This window comes from Haliotis rufescens, unplaced genomic scaffold, assembly GCF_023055435.1.
Source record: "Haliotis rufescens isolate VD_foot unplaced genomic scaffold, xgHalRufe1.0.p SCAF_7, whole genome shotgun sequence".
Lineage (NCBI taxonomy): Eukaryota > Metazoa > Mollusca > Gastropoda > Lepetellida > Haliotidae > Haliotis > Haliotis rufescens.
In genome coordinates this window covers 31,480,149-31,500,897 of record NW_025964361.1, presented here as the reverse complement: position 1 = coordinate 31,500,897, position 20,749 = coordinate 31,480,149, and the positions used below count along the sequence as shown (strand labels likewise).

The 20,749-nt window shown below is 40.5% G+C and overlaps 2 protein-coding genes across 3 annotated transcripts; both read right to left on the bottom strand.

Moving 5' to 3' along the window:
* Positions 1–6: 6 nt before the first annotated feature.
* Positions 7–7,446, bottom strand: LOC124146041 (transforming growth factor-beta-induced protein ig-h3-like). Its single transcript, XM_046516094.2, has 6 exons — positions 5,946–7,446; positions 5,322–5,542; positions 4,520–4,706; positions 3,230–3,328; positions 1,982–2,095; positions 7–170 (listed from the first exon to the last, which is right to left on the bottom strand). Exons 1-6 carry the CDS (start codon positions 6,184–6,186, stop codon positions 34–36), a joined length of 999 nt encoding a protein of 332 aa, XP_046372050.2. The 5' UTR covers positions 6,187–7,446; the 3' UTR covers positions 7–33.
* Positions 7,447–8,305: 859 nt separating this feature from the next.
* On the bottom strand, positions 8,306–17,324 carry LOC124146043 (transforming growth factor-beta-induced protein ig-h3-like). Of its 2 annotated transcripts, none has more exons than XM_046516100.2 (7): positions 17,264–17,324; positions 13,454–13,621; positions 11,746–11,960; positions 11,401–11,587; positions 10,945–11,043; positions 9,124–9,240; positions 8,306–8,495 (listed from the first exon to the last, which is right to left on the bottom strand). In XM_046516100.2, the coding sequence occupies exons 2-7, from the start codon at positions 13,602–13,604 to the stop codon at positions 8,353–8,355; spliced, it is 912 nt and encodes a 303-aa protein (XP_046372056.2). In that variant the 5' UTR covers positions 13,605–13,621; positions 17,264–17,324; the 3' UTR covers positions 8,306–8,352. The 2 variants fall into 2 exon arrangements, with proteins under 2 accessions (XP_046372056.2, XP_046372055.2); XM_046516099.2 differs by lacking the exon at positions 17,264–17,324 and adding an exon at positions 13,938–14,102.
* Between the last annotated feature and the right edge of the window lie 3,425 nt (positions 17,325–20,749).

Genomic DNA, 20,749 nt, shown 5'->3' with positions numbered 1-20,749 from the left:
TTTTTTTTATTTTGTTGTTTCTACATTGTTGTATCAACCAATGAGCACGTGATTTTTAAACCAATGTGGGAGAATCATGTGATCTATGACGTGGATGACGCCATTCGTAGCCAGCCAATCCGGCTGAATCACATTGGCGAAGCCAGGATTAAAGTGCACCATTTGTCTATCTGAAATGTAAAGGATATTGTTAATCTGTAAGATCAACCCAATTTATATCATATAACTTGATTAAGCTCGAAATAGGTCCCCGGTAGACCATGCTTGTCGTAAGCGGGTATCGATCAGGCAATTGTTTGTTTCTTTGTTTGAAGCCACACTCGGAATTATTCCAGCTATATGACGTCGGTCAGTAAATAATCGAGTCTGGGCTCGACAATCCAGTGATTGATTTCATGAGCATCGATCCACGCAATTGGGATTCGATGACTGCATCAACCGTTAGTCGCCTCTTACGACAAGCATAGTCGCTTTTTACGGCAAGCAGGGGTTGCTGAAGACCTATTTTACCCAGTGATTGGTATTATCAGCAACGATCAACGCCGTCGGGGTAAGATGACACGCAATCAACTAAGCCACCGACGACTCTGACCACTAATCCATATGGGAGTCTCTTACGACCACCACAGGCTGCTTGGGACCATTCCTAACCCGGAATCCACAGGATACTGCGTGTCAGTGAAGGCGTGGTACGTCGCTCATAATATCACCCACAAACAGTAACCATATAACGTAAAAGTAATGCATAGTTTACCTTTAGTGTATAGTACGCCCAAACAAATCACGTTGTGTGCGAACCAATTTTGTTTTCATAATCGTTATGAAAATAATATAATTTAATATTTAGATTGATCGTTCGTGTATAACCATTTGGTCAAAGGGAAAGGGATGGTGTAGTAGGTTGGTTGGATTTTTGTTTAACGCCGCACTCAGCAATATTCCAGCTATATGACGGCGGTCTGTAAAATAATCGAGTCTGGACCAGACAATCCAGTGATTGATATAATGAGCATCGATCCACGCAATTTGAGTCGATGGCATGCATCAACCAAGTCAGCTAGCCTGACCACCCGATCCCGTTTCCTTTTACGACAAGCATAGTCACCTTTTACGGCAAGCATGGGTTGCTGAAGACCTATTCTAGCCCGGAATCTTCACGGGTCGGTGATGTAGGGGAGGCTCTAGAAAGCGTGGTCCTCCTAGCTTCGATGTTTAAACACCTCTTGTCTTCATAAGCATTTGATTTGGAATGTATATGAAAGGAACAACGATACCGAATACTGGCCGTGGCTGTGTAAACTGAAACGACTCGGAAGATTTTACAGGTGCATCTTATATTCAAGACAATCCTCATGACGAATGTTTGCGTATCTTCGTTCAGTTCGTCAGTGTCAACCAGTGCGGAACGTATCAATATGTAGGAGGTCGTCAAATAGAGATTTCCCTATCTTTCGTTTCTGCACGAATGCAATAAGGACCGTGTTTCAGGCAAATGGCACAACGCGTTCGCTATTCACGCCCGAAGCCGGGTTTGATTCCGACATGGGTTCAATGTATGAAGCCAATTTCTGGTGTCCCTTGCCGTACGTTATATGGAATACGGCTGGAAAGCGACGTAAAACCCAGTGAATTATCGTCCAAAGCAAATTACATCGTTTAAATGAATAGTGATTTCGTTATATTTTCTATGGAAAACCCAGATAAATGTCTCTCATTGACGAAATTAATTAAACGTATGATGGTGACGTATGAGGTGACATTTGATAATCATTTAGGATTCGAACCACATTCAGCGGATCCGGGCAGCTAAGCGAGACAGTTCCAATAAGAGAGTTCACGTGACGCAAAACAGCTAATACGAGCCACCCAACGGTTTATGATAACTCTCAAACTTTTGGGTGAAAACGCTGCATTAAAAGAGGAAAGAAAACATGTTGCTGCATTATAAAAAATGTGGAATGCGTCATAGAATTATCCTTACGATCGAGACGAATGTTGAGCACAAGGTCGTAGGCGTGTGTCATGTTGAGTTGTTCGTGCATGTAGAAACCGTGCGTGAAGAATGAACCAGGGAGGATGTAGAACTCGACGAAGCCTATAGTAAAACGGAAGTCAGCGCTTCTGTTAAAAAAAGTACTCACGGAAATGAAAAAAAACTGTTTTTTCGATCTCAGATTTTAAATAAATGCAGTTAATATACACAATATATAAATATTCAAACAACTCAATTAGTACTAATTGGGCCTTGGCACAAATACAGCGTATCAAAGGTTTTTATGTCTTTTTACACGTAAAAGTGTGTAAAAATATAAACAAAATAGACTATTGTGAAACTGAGCATAACCAGGTGTTAGTAGATCAAGGTGAATGTTCATGACCTATGACACCTTGACGACAGGTGAAAACAGGTGCTTGAAACCCACGTGCATGTGATTTGTCAGTGGTTAGTGATTTGTGAGTGGCATTGTGGGATAGTGAATCATCGTCAAAATATCAGAACGTAAAAGTAACATATTCCCTTCTCAAACAACAACTTACATGTCATTATTATTATGTACATAAACATAGCTGTTATTTTTATTCTTGTTTTGATAACTTTTTTCCAGGCTAATTTGCATAATGCCTATAGCCTGTTTCTGCCATGTCAATTTGGACTTAGTTTTATTTTTTAATGTTGAAAGTGCCTACAAATTACCTCCTGTAAAGTACATTTTGTATTGAGCACTGAGATAAAACTAGCAAATCCAGACTAGTACTTGTCCAGTTGTTTTGTTATTTCGTATTTACATCTACGTAATGCTTTGTGTCGACTATTAAATCCAGCAAACAGGTTTTTTTCATTTCCATGAGTGCTTTAATAACAATCTTCATTACTATTACTGAGGAGGACAATACGATCTTTATATATAGGAGATGGTTCATGTGGTACTTAGCTTTATTGGAACCAGGAATTCTATGCCAGTTGTCAATAATTAGAAGAGTTTACAAATAATAGGACTAAGAACAAAGACTACATTGTGAATTGTCAACAAACAATGGCTAAAAAAACATTCTTGTTTACTATAGTATCTGTAAAATCTTTAATTCCCATTTGCTCTTAAAGTCCACCACGTGTTTGACAAGTTCACAAAGAAATCAAGAAAACGACTCTCATAATTGTGTGTATGTTACTCGTGGTAAGCATTAGGAATTCATAAAAATAGGTTGTATGTTTAAGGTGTGTTCCTACCTTGTAGTATTGCATGGCTGTTGTACAAAACGTCTGTCTTAGAATGTTCCAGTTGTTGAAAGGCATCGTTGGTTGGTGCTAGGACTGTAATGTTGTCCTCTGCAACATAAAGGCATATGTACAAGCATGTATATACTTCCAAAAATGAATTTCACTGTCATTGTTGAGTCTCCACCAATTAGTGAGTGAGTGAGTGAGTGAGTGAGTGAGCGGGTGAGTGAATTTTGAACAATATTTCTGGTACATCAGGGCGTGTCAGCTTGATCTGTAACTTTGTTCGAAGACTTTTATAACTTATATTTAGTACAAGCTTGCAGAATTTTGAATGAACTCTTTCAATGAAATAATGAAACTTCAAACCCCAGAGCTCCGAGCCGTAATAGGATTGGCTGAATTTCCAAATCAAATAAATTTAAATGCTGATTAAGTGGGAGGTCTTTTAACATTATATTTTCTAATAAACCGCTTAATAACAAGCAAAGGTTTCTCGCTTGCATATAAAGTTAGTGTCTCCCGTGCCTTTATAAACATATTTCCGCTTAAAAAGATAATGCCTAAAAAATTGTAGTTTGAGATTATCTCTATGGCGTTTCCATTAATGGTCCATTTCTCATTTCTTGTAATAACATAATAAAGTCAGCTAAGATAGCGACATCGTCGCCAAACAACAGTATTCAAAGATCATTAATGGTGTCCGTCAATAAGATTCCTCTACCGTCGTTCGAGATGATTTCTTTAACAAATTCTTCAATATTCAATAGAAATAGAACAGGTGACAATATGCAGCCTTGTCTAACGGCTATTTCTGCCCTAAATATATGTTATCACATACCTGTTTACTCGTACAGATGCTTTGACATTTTTGTACATATTGTGCGATAAACGATTAAGCTTCCCGGATACAAGATTTCAGCAATACCTACAATAACTTCAGTCATAAATACAAAAACTTCACTCAATAAACACAATAAGTAACATTACACAAAAAATGATATTCTAAAATATTCCGTTTCATGGCTCTGACGATTGGGATTTACAAAGAATACGAAGGGACTTCAGCCATGTTCCAGACAGTTGGTGTAAAATGACTAATACGGTAACAGTGACCCTCCATACGAAATAGGAATATCACAAATCTGTGATTTGAGCCTAAACATAATGTTAACGAGACTTCTTCTGAGGTTTACCGGAGTCTTTAAAAAATCAGTCACTTTCGCCTACAGATGTTCAGACCTGCCACTATAAGCGAAGATCCCTAGCAGGTATTGACTGGTATATATCTGGTACCACCTTTCAACCGATCCCTCATGCCGGCAAGGTTGACAGCTGTAACAAAAGAGGAGAAACGTGCGTCTCCCTCCAGATCAAGGTAGATGTTTTGTGATGGTGGAATTAGAACCTCATCGATGACGTATATGTGACCATTAGATGCGGATACATTTGACTCCTTCATGATGACGCCATTCACAACACTGACCTGTGGCAACGAGAAATGTAGTAAGGAAACTAATAGCCTCTCAAAACATATTAACTAAATGTTGGTCCAAAAAATAAAAATAAAAATGGGTTGGGTGTGAGTGTGTGCGCGTGCGCGTGCCCGTGTGGTATGATAAAAATCATTTTGCGGCAGGTTTTCAAAGACATATTGTCGTTGGACAAATGTATCTTCGCAAGAAAAGGACGTCCTAATTTTAATTAGATTTAAGCAATTCATTTCATTCATTTATTTTCTTAATTGTGTAGTTTTAAAGATTATTTGAAACGAGACACAAGTGTTTTGACGTACATGTATGCGTTGATTCATAAATGGTTAAACCATTAATTTGTTCTCTTAATTTGATCTTTGATATTTTGAAAAAAGACCTATTTAAGCTCGGGAACAATAATTATGCCAAGAAACCCCACTCCACTCTTGCATAAAATGCCAAATGTAATACGAATAAAATAAAATTGTACCCCAAAAATTGCCAAATGTCAGAGATACATAAGATTTTGTCGATGATATTTCTTTAAATTGAATGTGTTTTAAGTATGCCAAAAATGATTTTTCTTGGGGGAAAGGTAATATATAACATTAACCCAACACACATACCTTATTGTGAACATAGGTGACAAGTCGCACTGGCTTAGATGCGAGTGTGTTGATGGTTTGTCCTGTCCAGTGTTTGTTGAGGTGGCCGGTGTAGGGGATGATGTGGTACTTGAGGATGTTCATCAGCTGCCTTTTATGGTGCTTGTCATGCAGGCTGGTCATGAAGCTGTCTGGTAGGACTTCGAACGCCGCGTCACTTGGCACCAGGACCATATACTGACCTTGACATGAGGATATTTAATGCTTGATTAAATGACTAAATGATATGGTATACTGAACAATACAAGTACAAGTGTGTTCTGTTGCACATTTTAGTTCTATTAAGTTCAGTTAACTCTTTTAGAAACAAGTTCAGTTTATAGTGCATGTTTTAACAACATGATACAGGTACACAATGTGTGCAATGTGGATATCGGTTGATCCATTATTAGAAATATATAATAAACTGAAAACATGAATACATCACAAACGTCATGGCGTCTCAGTTTGTAAAGCTTGTAATGACTCCACTTAAAATGATAAAACTTGAATCCAAATTTACTTCCCATTCAAATTTGACGAAGTATCTTGGTTCATTTTCTTAAAAAGCGCGTCCTCAGACTATCAAAATATATTGCAACAAACCCGTAGTGAGATCCTTGTCAAGACCAACCCGTCTCAGAAAGTTAGTGAAGGTGATGAAGTCGACCCTTGAGCTGAGGGTGTCAATCACAGTTCTCCCATCTCCGGCGGACGTCCATGCCAACAGCACAAGGCACACGGACAACAGTTTTATTTGGAGAGCAAGTACACCCATTAACTTTTCTTTTCGTACTGAATTTTTTTTTACTTGACACGAGGTCTTAAAGAAGTGATTCGTCCACATGTGCAAGTTTTCAGCACTCCTTGTTTTATGGTTGGGAGTTTAATCTCAGAAGATAACCACTTAAGTGATAAAAGATGATAACTCCATGAAAAACATGTGCGTTGTTATCTTCCTCCCACCGTGTCTATCGGCTCCTGATAATATGCCAGATGTATTGGCTCTGACTGATAGCAGATTACTGTAGCTCACCTCGTACATCAGGATATATGGCCAGGACTAATCTACTCAGGGGGACCCAAGGCACCGCCATTCGCTGTGCAGAGATGTGCCTCTTCGGCATTTCAGAATCCTCTGATAGTGGGTTCAATCCAAGATTCACCATGATAATGACCATTGGCCAGCCAGCCAGCACCATATTCGTGTTACAGATTTCGAAGTGGTAAGTGGCTTAAACCTTCATCACTTTGGGCTTTCCTTCCACAATGACCTGACACGCCGTTATAATCACCCTGTCGCCCCGTTCGGGGTAGTATATGTCCCAAGTACACATACTAATCTCTCTATACGGATTATGTTCCAAACACCCCATTCCTATCTCCCCATGGGAGGTTTGATTACGTTTTGTTACAAGCCAGGTTGACCGTCTCTGTTGTCTAGTAGTATAGCGTTCGCCCGGAGAGCAGAAGGTCCGGGGTTCGATCCCCGGCCGCGTCATGTTAAAATATGGTACTTGTTGTTACCCTGCCTGGCGCTCGGCATTCAAGGGCTTAAACAAGGACTGGTCGGCTCGGAGTCAGTATACTGTGTCTGAGTGGGATAATCATGATAAACTGCGCTATGGTATCTCATTAGGCTAGCACTATAATATCGGCTTAAGTCCGAACTAGAACAAGCAGCCACACACGCGTACATGCACATCGCTGTATAAGTGCAATAATCTTGGACGCGACATTGACTTAGGTCGACAGTTGGGTGACTGCAAGCGGTCATATTTGGCAGTGCGTGCACCTAGAACTAGGTCAATACAACATCTACACGAGTTTTGTCTTTCAGTTCACACACTGCAAAAAAAAGCCGCTCGCAATCACCTGACAGCCGACCCTTACCGTTCATATAACCATTTGATCAAAAACTCAGTGATGGTGTTTATCGCCAGCAAAATGGATATTTCTTGAAAAGCATTGTTTGCAAATTGTGTCATTACTGTAAGTAAATTAAATGCACCTCATCACCTGGCTTGCTTTCCAAGTTATAAGTGAGTGAGTGAGTGAGTTGGGTTTAACGCCGCTTTTAACAGTATTCCAGTTATATCGCAGCGGAAGTCCGAAGTGATGCAGGTCTAAGACGTTTACCACTTCGGTGAAACCCACGAGCACAGGTATGGTGCTGACAAACCTAGAAACATAATCGGGGCGAACCTGGATTCGAACCCACAATCATAGGTTTCTGGCGTGCCCAAGGGACGCAAATCTGCACAGCGAGTCGCGGCGCCTTAGACGACTGGGCCACCCATGCCCCTTCCACGTTATAAGTATCAGCACACATGCAGTCATCTTCATTAATCACCATATTTTGTGAATCCTTTTCATCTTGCGAGGACAAATGTTTTACAATCTCATTGTCATCCCATCCTTACGCTTAAATCAGTACGATGACGTCATGCTATTGTTCTTGCAGTTAAGTTGAACAAGGAATTCACTGGACGTTCTAAACCTGCATTTTTAAAACAAATAAAATGAACGCATTTTTGGTCATTTTGCAAAACTATAGACAAATAATATATGAACCATAAAATGGTTCGTCCGAGAAATCACTCGAATCTGTTGATTCCGGAAGCAGAATGAACAGATTCGCATGGTGTCACCACCACATGACCATTCACCGCAGTGTGTTCAGAGGTATGCTTCGAATAATGGTGGGGCGGTCGGGTAGCCCAGTGGTTAAAGCGTTCGCTCGTCACGCCGAAGACCCGGGTTCGATTCCCGACATGGGTACAATGTGTGAAACCCATTTCTGGTGTCCCCCGCCGTGATATTGCTGGAATATTGCTAAAAGCGGCGTTAAACCATACTCACTCACTCACTCGAATAATGGTATGCTTGAAGCATGCAGGACCGAAGCCCCAGCAGCTCTTACACCGATAGGGATTATCTCCGTACAAATGACAAATATACGGTAGTTAACATCAACTTATCTTTATTTAGTATGTTGTCTCGAACCTTGGTTTTAGCCGATTATCTTGTTAAGATCTCCCATGAACGGCCATGTATACTTCACTCCACTGATGGAATGAATGACGTCATTAGTTGCAAGCCAATCCTTGTTCCAGACGCTTCCATCAAATGGTGTAATCGTGAACTGATAGTGACCTGTTAAGATTGAGTGAGTGAGTTGGTGGTTGAGTGGGCGAGTGTTAACTATCAAGCCACTTATAACATGAGCACTGAAAGTTCTATTGAGGCCACTACAGATATCTCATCTTACATGGGAGTACCAATATCATCGCTTCAGAGCACTGTCGTTGGCTTTGGTCAAATGGGTGTTTGTCATTTGAGACACGTGGAGAGGTATTTCTCGACACTGTACCCCAACCAACACCCTCTATACAAATGTTTCGCTCGAGCTGCATGTACCTCGAGAGTTAGTGGACCTTAAGTGGACAGTGAAAGATGCTGTTTACTCGAACAGTTCAATCATACACGGGAGCACTATTCACGAGACACTTGTATTTGTCTGCTTGTGTTCATGAACACGCGGACTCATGGCAGTTCTTTAGAAAGACTATAAAGGAAATGTTGAGAAAAAACTATTGCTCCATCAAGTACATATCATTTCGGTGTACAAGGTATGGTCGGGGCTAGAGCAGGGAAACCGCTCATAATCAGTATGAAAATTTAAGATGTATTGCAGACTGAGGCAAACCCTTGACTGATGGCTTTAGAATGTAACTCCACTGGGCATTTGTTCTAGCAGTGAAATAAAGAAGTTAAAACTTGCCGTATTCGTGGACAGTGTAGGTAATGTCATATTTTGGGTTGTCATCGTGGATTTTCTCTTTGGCATACCAGCCATAACTGTAGTAGACGCCTGGCAGGATGTGGAATTCCACCAATGCTGGGAGTAGATTGTTCGGCGAATAAATACGTCAGTGACGGGGGATTGGAAAACACCTTCATATGTTTTAATGACAAAAATTTACTTTTTGAGAAGGAACAAAACAGAATTCATAGTTCATGTGAGTGTAGACATTTGTCAGTGTTGTGAAGAATACTTCACTTACCTTGAAGCTGGGGCATGTTTCTAAATTACGTATCACTTACCTCGTAGCAACTACATGTTGTTGAGGAAAGCATCTCTCACCTTGTAGCATGGGAATATTGTTGAAGAAAGCATCATTCACCTTGTAGCATGGGAATATTGTTGAAGAAAGCATCACTCACCTTGTAGCATGGGAATATTGTTGAAGAAAGCATCACTCACCTTGTAGCATGGGAATATTGTTGAAGAAAGCATCACTCACCTTGTAGCATGGGAATATTGTTGAAGAAAGCATCACTCACCTTGTAGCATGGGAATATTGTTGAAGAAAGCATCACTCACCTTGTAGCATGGTAATATTGTTGAAGAAAGCACCACCCATATTGTAGCAGGGAATATTGTTGAAGAAAGCATCAGTCATCCTGTAGCAAGGGCATGTTGAAAGAAAGCACCACCACCTCGTAGCTTTGGACGGTTGTTGAATAAAGCGACAATATCATTTCCATATTCATACCAAATCTCGAGTCGATTGTACAATTCCGACGATTTCATATGCATGCGTCCATGAATCATTATCACATAGTGATACCAGTTGTTCGCCCAAAGGTTAACGCAACCTGCCCCAAACACATGCCAAAGCAAGTCAATTGTTTACTCGAAGAAGCCTTACGGTGTATTATCTCTTGACGATACCAGAGCATACGGTGCGTGGCAGTGATTGTTTCAAACCCACCTTAAATTTCCAATAATATATCACCAAATAAACTGCACAAGAGAGGAATCTCAGCACACACAGGTTTATTCAAATTCCACAATGTCTCCCATAGACATTCGACAATTCACGCCGACCACGTGGAAAAGAAACAAATGGCCGCTCTTCACAAAGACCCGAAACCAAGTGGGTAATAATAGTGAGACTGACTGTCGCCATAATTACCTTACAGGTGGCCTGATATATTGGCCTGTTGCCCTAATCCGTGTGTGACCTCAAAGTAAACCTTCTGAGCAAGACTGTCATGACCAAAGCACTCTACCGCTATAATAGTCGCCAAGGGAAGGAACTCCTCATAATCCGGAATCTGGCTGTGTACGGCAACACGGTCTCAATCCAAATCAGCAACCACCTCGCCGCCCTCTCGGGGAGAGACGTGCGCTGAACGATGGACAAAAGTTCAAAAACGTCCAAGCATCACCAATTGGATTTCGAACATATGGTACAATCAAACTAGGGAATTGCATCGGAGATCATATTTGGCACAGATCCGTTAAATTTGATTATGTCATCCACTTTTCTTACTGACGCCTTGATTGCTATAACCTTGATCAAAAACCTTTCAGCAAGAGTATGACGCTCTTTGACATTTTCGAAGAAAGAGCATGTTCAGTTGTAAAAGCATCACCTACCTCGTAGCATGGAAATGTTGTGGAAGAAAGCATGACCTCGTCGCAATGGGTTGGTGTTGAAGACGGCATTTCTCACCTCGTAGCATTCGAATAATGATGGCGAATGCACCACTCACCTCGTAACAGGGGAATGGTGTTGAACAAAGCATCACTTACCTCGTAGCAGGGGTATGTTGTTAAACAAAGCATCCGTTCTAGTTTTATTCATTTTAAGAAATGCGTCATCAGGAGGAGCAAGGACAGTGATGTTGTCTTCTGTAGAGAAAACGTTTGTCAATTTTCCATTCACCAAATAAATATTTAAATTGAACTGACATATGGCATAACAAAATGAAATTGAGCAAATGGACTCCGACCGTAACCCTAACATTAATGTTAACATGGTGTCTTGAACCCAGTGTATCATATCAATGTAAATCGTAAACCTTTGTACTTAGTGGAGCGTATTATGACACTGGTCAACAACGGTTACCTGTGTACTTGAACGCTTCGTATGAAGTCAACGTATGGTATTTAGCTATTTAACACCGACATATCTGCTTTGATAATTATTATTCAGCGTTTTCCACAGTGCCATAGCTTCAGATAAAACCAATGAGGGGTTATTCAAACCTTTAAGTTTGCTCGTCATTCCTGACAAGGCGACAGCAGTGAGAAACATGGAGTACTTGGAATCCTGCTGAAGGCTTTGGACAATGTCACCACTAGGAGCATAGAGGGTAGCGCTCAGCAGATATATATGTCCGTTGGAGACGCTCAGGTTGGATTCCTTGAGGACGACGCCGTTGACAACAGTCAGCTGCACGCAAAACAAATGGCAGACTTTTCAACATTAAACATAAAATGCAAAGATGAAGTAAATTACAAACAAACGGAAACCCAACAACAAACAAACAAATTCGAGAAAGGGAAACAAAACCAGTTAGACACTGAGGACGCCATGTTACAGCGACGGACCTGGTTGTGGGGGTAGGTGACCATGCGTACAGGTTTTGACGCCAGGGTGTTGACTTTCTCCCCTGTCCAGTGCATGTTCCCAGTGTACGGCACGATGTGATACTTGACCAGATCCGTCAACTCGGGCAAGTTCTCCTTCTGATACAGCCGCGTAATCATCTGCTCGGGAAGCACCTTAAACGCCGCGTCTACCGGGACGAAGACGGTGTAGTTTCCTTCAGTGCGAAAAGAGGTTGTTTAATTTGCAAGTTATCTTGTGAATCGTATTTCAGTTGTATCAGCGTGAACCTTGGGTTTGTTGTTCTTTGTTCCATGTAAAAATCACAATGAATCGGCGCTAAGCGGCCTGAGAACAATCGAATCTTGGTCATATTGTGTTTGTTTGTTTGTTTGTTGTTTAAAGCCGCACTCGGCTTTATTCCAGCCTTATGACGCGGTCTTTAAATAATTGAGTCTGGACAAGACAATCTTGTGGTTGATATTATGAGCAACTGTCCAAGTCAACTCGTACGACCAGCACAGATTGCTTGGGACCTAACGTATCCTGGAATCCCCAAGATACCCCAAGGATAATCGTTAACTGTTCAATCGATATACATAATGGTATTTGAGTTAAGAGTGAGTTAGGAAATATGTAGCGTCAAATCGGTACTACTTCAACCATATAGTGACGATCATAAAACATATGCAAAGTAGTTTTGGTTGTTGATATCACAAATTCAATTTCAAACAAACATGATAGATATAACTAAAACATATCCAGAGTAAGAATGGTTTTACCCCGTTTTCTACAAAAACGACACTAATATACGGGACACCTGAAAAAGGCTCCACACATTGTACCCGTTGAACACCTGCCTTCGGCGTGACGTCTGAGCACTTTCACCACAAGATTACCTCACCGCACCCAACTAGTTTCAATCCACAAACAAAACGATAAGAATCTAATTTGCTTGGACAGCCAGTTTGCCTGAGCCAAGCCCCCTTTAATTTCAGAGGACGGCAGATCTTAGCATTTTATCACTTTTGTTGGGCGAATTACGACCGCCTCAGACGACTAAATCATCTATGTTTTTGCGAACACCTGGAGTCATCACTGGGGTCATTTCCAGTGATCCAGTTACATGTATTAGTGTCATCACTATTGTGCCTTAAGCCCACAGGAATCTCTTTCGGCAGATAATCAAAACTGATTCTCTGGGGTTGACGTTTTTGGGGTTTTGTCGCTCTTAGTAATACGATTCAGGTAACAAAATCATGTAGGTGTACAGTAAACCACATAATATAACGCCGTAGTTTCCATTGAAAAACAATTATAACAAATGTCCGGATAAAAGAAACATGGGCACCTGCAGTAGTTATTTCCCTTATTACATATACACGTCTCCGACATTAATCTTCATGAGACTGGTGTTTTATCATGATTTTCAATGATCCAGTCATATAATGTTCGACTAAACGTTCTCCCCCACCACCACATTGTGTGTGTTGAGTGAAATATAACGAGCGTGTCTTGAAACGTTTTAGCCAAGGCGACATATCTTATACTTTGGTCATCACGAAATTACCAGTGAAAAGTACGGATCCTGGCACGGCGAAGGGATACAACTCTGAAAAGGGAGATGCGATAAACCTTGCACTGCTAGAAACATTTGCCCTACAGAAAAAATGACATGTTCATGCATCAATACTTTTCGTTTGAACATACCCGTGTTTAGGAGACTCTCCAGTCCAGCTCTTCGTACGAGACTTGTAAAGGACATGACTTCGTACCTGGAAGCCAGTGTCTCCATGATAGTTAGCGCAGCAACATTACAGACGCCAAGCAGAAGCAGCCCACACACGACGTGCACGTTCATTGCGCCACCAAATTAGCCTAGAAATATAAACATAGAGAATAAGTTTTACTCTGCATGATCTTGGGGGCACGGGTGGCCCAGTCGTCTAGGGCGCCGCAATTCGCTGTACAGAGTTGCCTCCCTTGGGCATGCCAGAAACCTATGATTGTGGGTTCGAATCCAGGTTCGCCCCGATTATGTTTCTAGGTTTGTCAGCACCATACCCGTGCTCGTGGGTTTCACCAAAGTGGTCTTAGACCTGCATCAATTTCAATTTGAATTGAATGCCTCTAATAATGTCTTTGAAAGTAAGCATACTAATCATGAGTTAAATATGTAGTTCATATTACTTACCTATAGCCTTTGTGGCTTCACCGACACTCCCATGCTAATATAAGCTCGTGTTATCATCAGGAATGCGGGGTTATCAAGGGTTGTACTTGGGCTGGGAACCCAAGATTCGTGCAACAGGTAATCAGTTTCAAGAACTATGTTTACAATTTAATGTATCTATATCTTTCAATATTCATCATGTTTATCTGAAGTGTCTGTGATTAAAAGAACATAAGAAATGAAATCCATGTGACATATGTTTACTTACTCATGCATGGGTATGAGAATTCGGCGCACATTAAAAGAGGTCCTGTCTATAATGATTATTGAGTATATATGACGACACCATTGTCAATTTTGAGGCAATATCTCTACTTGGGACGCCGGGAATTGGCTTCATACTCTTGTGGTGACATGGAACCCATTACTGATGACGTTTACACCAATTAATGATTACGTCTGTACCCAAAACTGATGACGTTTACACCAGTTATAAATGACGTGTTTTCCCGTTTCTGGTGACGTTTACATCAATTAACCATGACGTGTATACCAAAATCTGCTGACGTTTACACTAAGTTGTAAATTTTTTAGAAATATGTTCACCCTTATCACCGATCTCACATTTGCAGGATTGCATTTGAAAATGAAATAGTCCAGAGATAATATCTGGTTTCAAATTCAGTTAATGATAAGAATAAACATTCCAGAACAAAAGAGATACTTACGAATATTCCTTTGAATGTAATAAAAACAAAAACTGTGTAAAAGTCTACAACCGTAACTAATAATGATCCATTCACATGTTTGAGTAAATCGTCACTTTATCATTGATAAAGTTAATTCTAATATTTTTTTATTTTTCATTCAAACTTCCATTTCTGTCGATATTAAAAGTAAATTGACAACATTATCTTTGTCAGGTTTGAGTAGTTGGATTGAAAGTTGTTTCGTATACCTACTCCAATGTACATTTACAGTGTTAGTGCTTGCACATATGATGCTTAAAATGAAGTCATAGTCATAGCGGATTTATTCGAATGGACAGCGGATAATATCGACACTGATAACGTTGGACCCATATTTCTACATACGAGGGATGGCTAAAAAATGCCGAGTCTAACTACGCTTCCTTGCATATATTAAGCACAATACTTTCTGTGCTTTGCTGCATTTGAACCAGGTCAAACATATTTCTGCAGGTATCGACGTGACTAGATATCCTGTGTTAATGAAAATGGACGCACTCGGCGACCATGCTATCTCCAACTGAAAGGCGCGAGTGAGTGAGTATTGTTTTAAGGCCGTTTTTAGCAATATTCAAGCAATATCACGGCGAGGGACACCAGAAATGGGCTTCACACATTGTACCTATGTCGGGAATCGAACCCGGGCATTCGGCGTGACCAGCTGAAAGGACTACACAGCCACCCATGAGGACATCGTGTCCAGTTTCCGGGATGATGTTTCTTCCTTTGACACTGTTAAGAGGTGGGCAGCGGGGTTGTCAGGAAGGGCAGAGGGAGCCTCGAAGATGATCCAAAGAAGGAAGGCAGATCAGGAAGACCTACATCTGCCACCACTTAGGATAACGTTGATAAAATGCAAGATATAATTATGGATGATCGATGACTCATCACACGTCACAAAGCTGATACAATTCTGAGAAATGAACAGAGGACGACAAAGGCTTGGTTCCAAGGCTCCTGATAAGAATCTCTCCAGAATAAACATTTCTCGTGAGTATTTAGGTCGTTTAGAAGCAAACTGAGCTGATTTTGTTGAACGAGTTGATGGATGAGTCTTTGCTTCACCACTTTCAGATAGAGACTAAACAGCAGTAAACTGTGGCTCTGATCTGTTTGATCATGCTCCGTTTTCACCACATTTGGCCCATTAGATTCCACCTCTTCCCACACTTTAAGAAAGATCTCATTGGCAAGCATTATGCAAATAATAATGACGTCATTTCTGCTGTGAAGGTCTTCTTAGAGCACCAGGAGGAAACCTTTCACGCCAGCGGGATCCAGACACTCCAGCACTGAAATTGAATGTGTTGTAAATATGCAAAATATAATGTGTCATGAAGATAAAAAAAGAATTTTCGCGAAGGGAATTATTTACACATTTCATTCAGAGGTCCACCCACTTCTCACGATGCTTGAGTGCCTGGATCCCGCTGGTGTAAAAGGCTGAAAGTGGTGAACCAAAGACTCTTCCATGTTTATGCGTTTTAGGTTTTTATACAACTAGCCGGAGTGATCATGTCACAACGAATTTATCTTACAGACATGTTTTAATGTGATTAAACACAAATTCAAAATTGATAGAAAACAGCTGTTCGATTGAACTGAGGTTAACTTGTACTATGTCACGTGACTTCCATTGACTCGGAAAAAGCGTCCAGCGTTTTGCTTTGTATAGTGGTATAAGGGATTTATTCTGTCTCTCAGAAATGCACCTGCAGCCTGCATTACTGGTGGCGGGGTATGAGATTTATTCCCCCGCTGAAAATCAAGATCACGTGGACCAATCAGATCACATCATTCTGACATGGAGGTATGATAAACCTTATTGCGAACATAGGTGACACTGGCTTATAATCAGACGATGGTTTGTCCTGTCCAGTGCTGAGGTGGCCGGTGAAGGGAATAATGTGGTACTTGGAGATGTTTGCCTTATTCAGCTGAAGCTTATGGTGATGGTCATGTAGGCTGGTCACGAAGCTATCATGGAACGCCGCGTCACTTGGCACCAGGACTATATACTGAACTTGACACGGCGTCAAAATGATAAGGGTATTACTATGCTAAACTTAACAAATGTTGTTTCACATTTTGGTTCCATTATGCTCGGTTAACTCTTTTAAAAACAAGCACAATTGAAGTTCCGTTTATAGTGCATACGTATACCAAAACGAAAAGAGCTGCAGTACACCATGTTTTAACAATATAGTAAGGTACTAATTATTATCAATTGCTCCATTATTAGAATTAAATAATAAACCGAAAACATGAACGTCGTTTGTAAAGCTTGTAATGACTTCACTGAAAATGATAAAACATGAATTTATTTCTCAGTAAAATCTAATTCTTTTAGAAACAAGCACAATTGAAGTTCAGTGTTATAGTTAATATGTATACCAAAAGAAAAAGAGCGACATTTCACCATGTTTTAAACATTATGAGTGCAATGTGGATATCAAATTGCTGCATTATTAGAATTCAAGACCAACCCTTCTCAGGAGATTAGTGAAAGCGATGGAGGTGTGGGCGTAAATCACATTTCTCCTGCGGACGTCCATGTTAACAGCACAGTCTCATTTGGGAGGCAACTACAGACATTACCTTTACTTTTCGTGCTGAAAAATGTCACTTGACTCAAAGTGTTTCGTCCATAAGTGCGTCCACATATACGTTTTCAGCACTCCTTGTTTTATATTTGGGTGTTTAATCTCAGAAGATAACAACTAAAATGATGACAGATGATGACTCCATGTGTGTTTTTAACTTTCTCCCACTGTCGCTATTGGCTACTGATTAAAGTGAGTAGGTCGAATATGGTTTTACGCCGTATTTCAATGTTACAGCAACATCACGGCTGGTGACACCAGAAGTGGGTTTCACACACTCTACCCATGTGGGGAATCGAACCCGGGTCTTCGGCGTGACGAACGAACGCTTTAACCTCTAGGCTAGCCCACCGCCCTATATCCAAAAGAATGACATCTGTACTCGACAATATTAAAGAAGATCAAAAATGTTTTATGCCCGGCAGATATATCGGAGAAATAACTAGTCGTGTCTATAACTTGATGGAATGTACAGACAGGTACCAGATACCAGGATTAATGATACTCATCGGCACTGTTTGCAGATGATACCACACGTATGTTAGATGGTACCGAACACTGCTCATATGCAGGTATCCTAGGACAATATGCACGGTTCTCTGGACTTAAAGTAAACATAGACAAAACAAGGATTCTATGGATAGGGTTAAAAAAATATTCAAGAATAAAAAAAATGTCAACAATGGAAACTGGACTGGGAACAGAGTCCCTTTTCACTCTTAGGTATAAAATGTAGTTTAAACCTTGATGAAATAACCGACATCAACTATGGCGCTAAACTTAAATTATGTGAAACTCTGATGAATATTTGGTCTACCAGAAACTTGACGCCACTGGGAAGAAATACCATATTAAAATCCGTTATTTTACCGATACTAAACCACCGGTTTTCTTCTATACCTACTCCACCAGATAATGCCAATGATTGTTTCAAAATAAATATATAAAGTTTGTTGGGAGAAATAAGCCCGATATGATAAAAAGAAACAAATAATTTGTTGCTCAAGAGACGAAGTGTTCAAAGTAAAAAGAATTAATTAAAACTCAAAAGTCGTCAACAATAGGGCGATATTACAAGAAAGATCAAAATGCTGTGCGATGTTAGAAAAACATATTCCTAAATTCAATTCGATAAAGATATAATGTACGTAAACTGTAACAATTTGAAACAAAATATTCTTCCAATACGCAATGAAGATCTTGGTCAAATGATTTGGCACAACAACCACCTCTTAATTGATCAGGAAAGATTTATGAAGGATAAGACATGAAGGGGGTCCGGTTCATTAACGATTTAACATACATGAATGGCTATTTTCTGACGTTTCAAAAATTCAAAGAGTTTTAGGAGGTCAAAACAAATTTTCGTGAATTCTTAAGAATAATAAGTTTCGTATCAACAAATTTCAAATCTCTGTCAAAATTAAGATTTACAGAAGATTGAACTCACCTCCTCATCCGCCCAATTTACTTCTTTTACTAAAATAAGATAAGGGGTCACGTTATCTTTACACAACATTAATTGAGAAAAACTGCCACAAAACCAACATATTTGAAAATGGGAACACGAACTGCTAACCCCCCAAACAAGGAGAATATACTTCTTGGTTTCCCGGAAAAAAATAATAACCGTTTAACTATAATAGTTATATTTGTGAAACATCCCGGCTACGAAAATAAACAGCAAAGACTGCCAACCTTCCAATTGCTAAATATTAAACTAAAACTGTCAGAATACTATGATGTAACAAAATGTGCAGCTGCCATGACAGGCAATTCTGATAAATTTGTCATAGGCGTTTCATGTAATTGTGAGAATGAAATACATGTAATAAAAATGTATTATTTTTTTTTATCAGAAGCAACATCTGTTAACTGGCGAGTTCAGTTGATATGGATACACATGACGTCATTGAGTGTGTCATGTATATGTCACAGCTGTTTGAGCACACGGAAGACGAGTACCGACTTCTTTTTACTGTTTACAATGTCAATAAATATACTCAACAACAAAAGTTCCGTGACACCAATATTTTAGTATATTTTTCGAACAAGTAAAGTTTGGTTTTCAATATTGTAATACATGTATGGAATCAAGTCACAAAAACGCAACTGCTACAGAAAAGCATGCATTCCCTGCAAAAGTTGACTTTTATGCAAGCCCCATGCATTTCACTACCCAAGAATGGGTATAAAAACATGTGCATTAACGGGATTTCATATGCATTGTTTAGCATCGTGCTAACAACAACCACTCAGAAAAAACAACAAAATTACGCAATTATTCAACATTACGAAATGCCACGCCTGTACGAAAATGAGCGTCTGCGAGCCATTGGTATGCTTGAAGCAGGATCGAGTCAACGTGATGTTGCAAGACAATTTAACGTCCACAGGAACACCATTTGCTGTTTATGGCAACGTTGGCAACAGACGAATGCAGTCAGAGACCATCCTCGGAGCCGCAGGCCACGCGTAACCAATAATTGACAAGACAACTGGATTCGAACAACACACATATGAAAGCGATTCCAGCCAGCAACAGTGACTGCAAGAAGCATCCCTGGCCTTCGACGAATATCTTCACAAACCGTGCGTCGCCGCCTCAGATGTGCAGGAATTGTCGCAAGAAGACCCGCTAGACGTCCCATTTTGTCAGGAAACCACCGTCAAGCACGTTTACAGTAGTGCAGACAGCGTCTACGCTGGACGGCCATGCAGTAGGGACAACTTCTATTCACTGACATCTCTCGTTTTCACCTCAGCCACACCGATGGACTGATTCAAGTCTACCGACGTCGAGGTGAACGTTACGTCAATCATTGTGTCATGGAAGAAGATCGGTTCGGGGGCGGCAGCGTTATGGTATGGGATGGGATTACAGCAAGACAGAGGACCCGTTTATTGATAGTTGTAGAGGGAAATCCCAATGCACAGCGCTACCGCGACGAGATCATCGGCCCTGTTGTTCTTCCGTTTGTTGCGTCGTCATGGCCCAGGCATTACCTGTCAACATGACAACGCCCGGCCTCATATTGCTCGACTTGTTCAGGATTCCCTTCAACAAAACAACGTGAATGTCATCACTTGGCCGGCTCGCTCCCCTGATCTCTCACCAATCGAGCACATGTGGGATGAGATGGATCGGCGCCTTCGACGTCAACCATGTGTTCCACAGACACTCCAGGAACTTCGAAACATGCTCCAGCAGATATGGACAGATATCCCACAGGACTTTGTGCGACGCCTGGTCCATTCCATGAGACGAAGATGTGTTGCTTGCATCGCAACCAGCTGCAGAGGTGGGCACACAAGCTATTGATTTGTAAATTGACATTTTGGCATGTTCATGTTTGTTTTTTTATGAAATCACACATTTTTTTAAGTCGGTATGGCAAATTACACCATTTGAACACTTACAGGAGTCTTTTATCTGTTGCAAACCGAAATTGTTTCAGATTTGGTAAAAAACATTACTTTG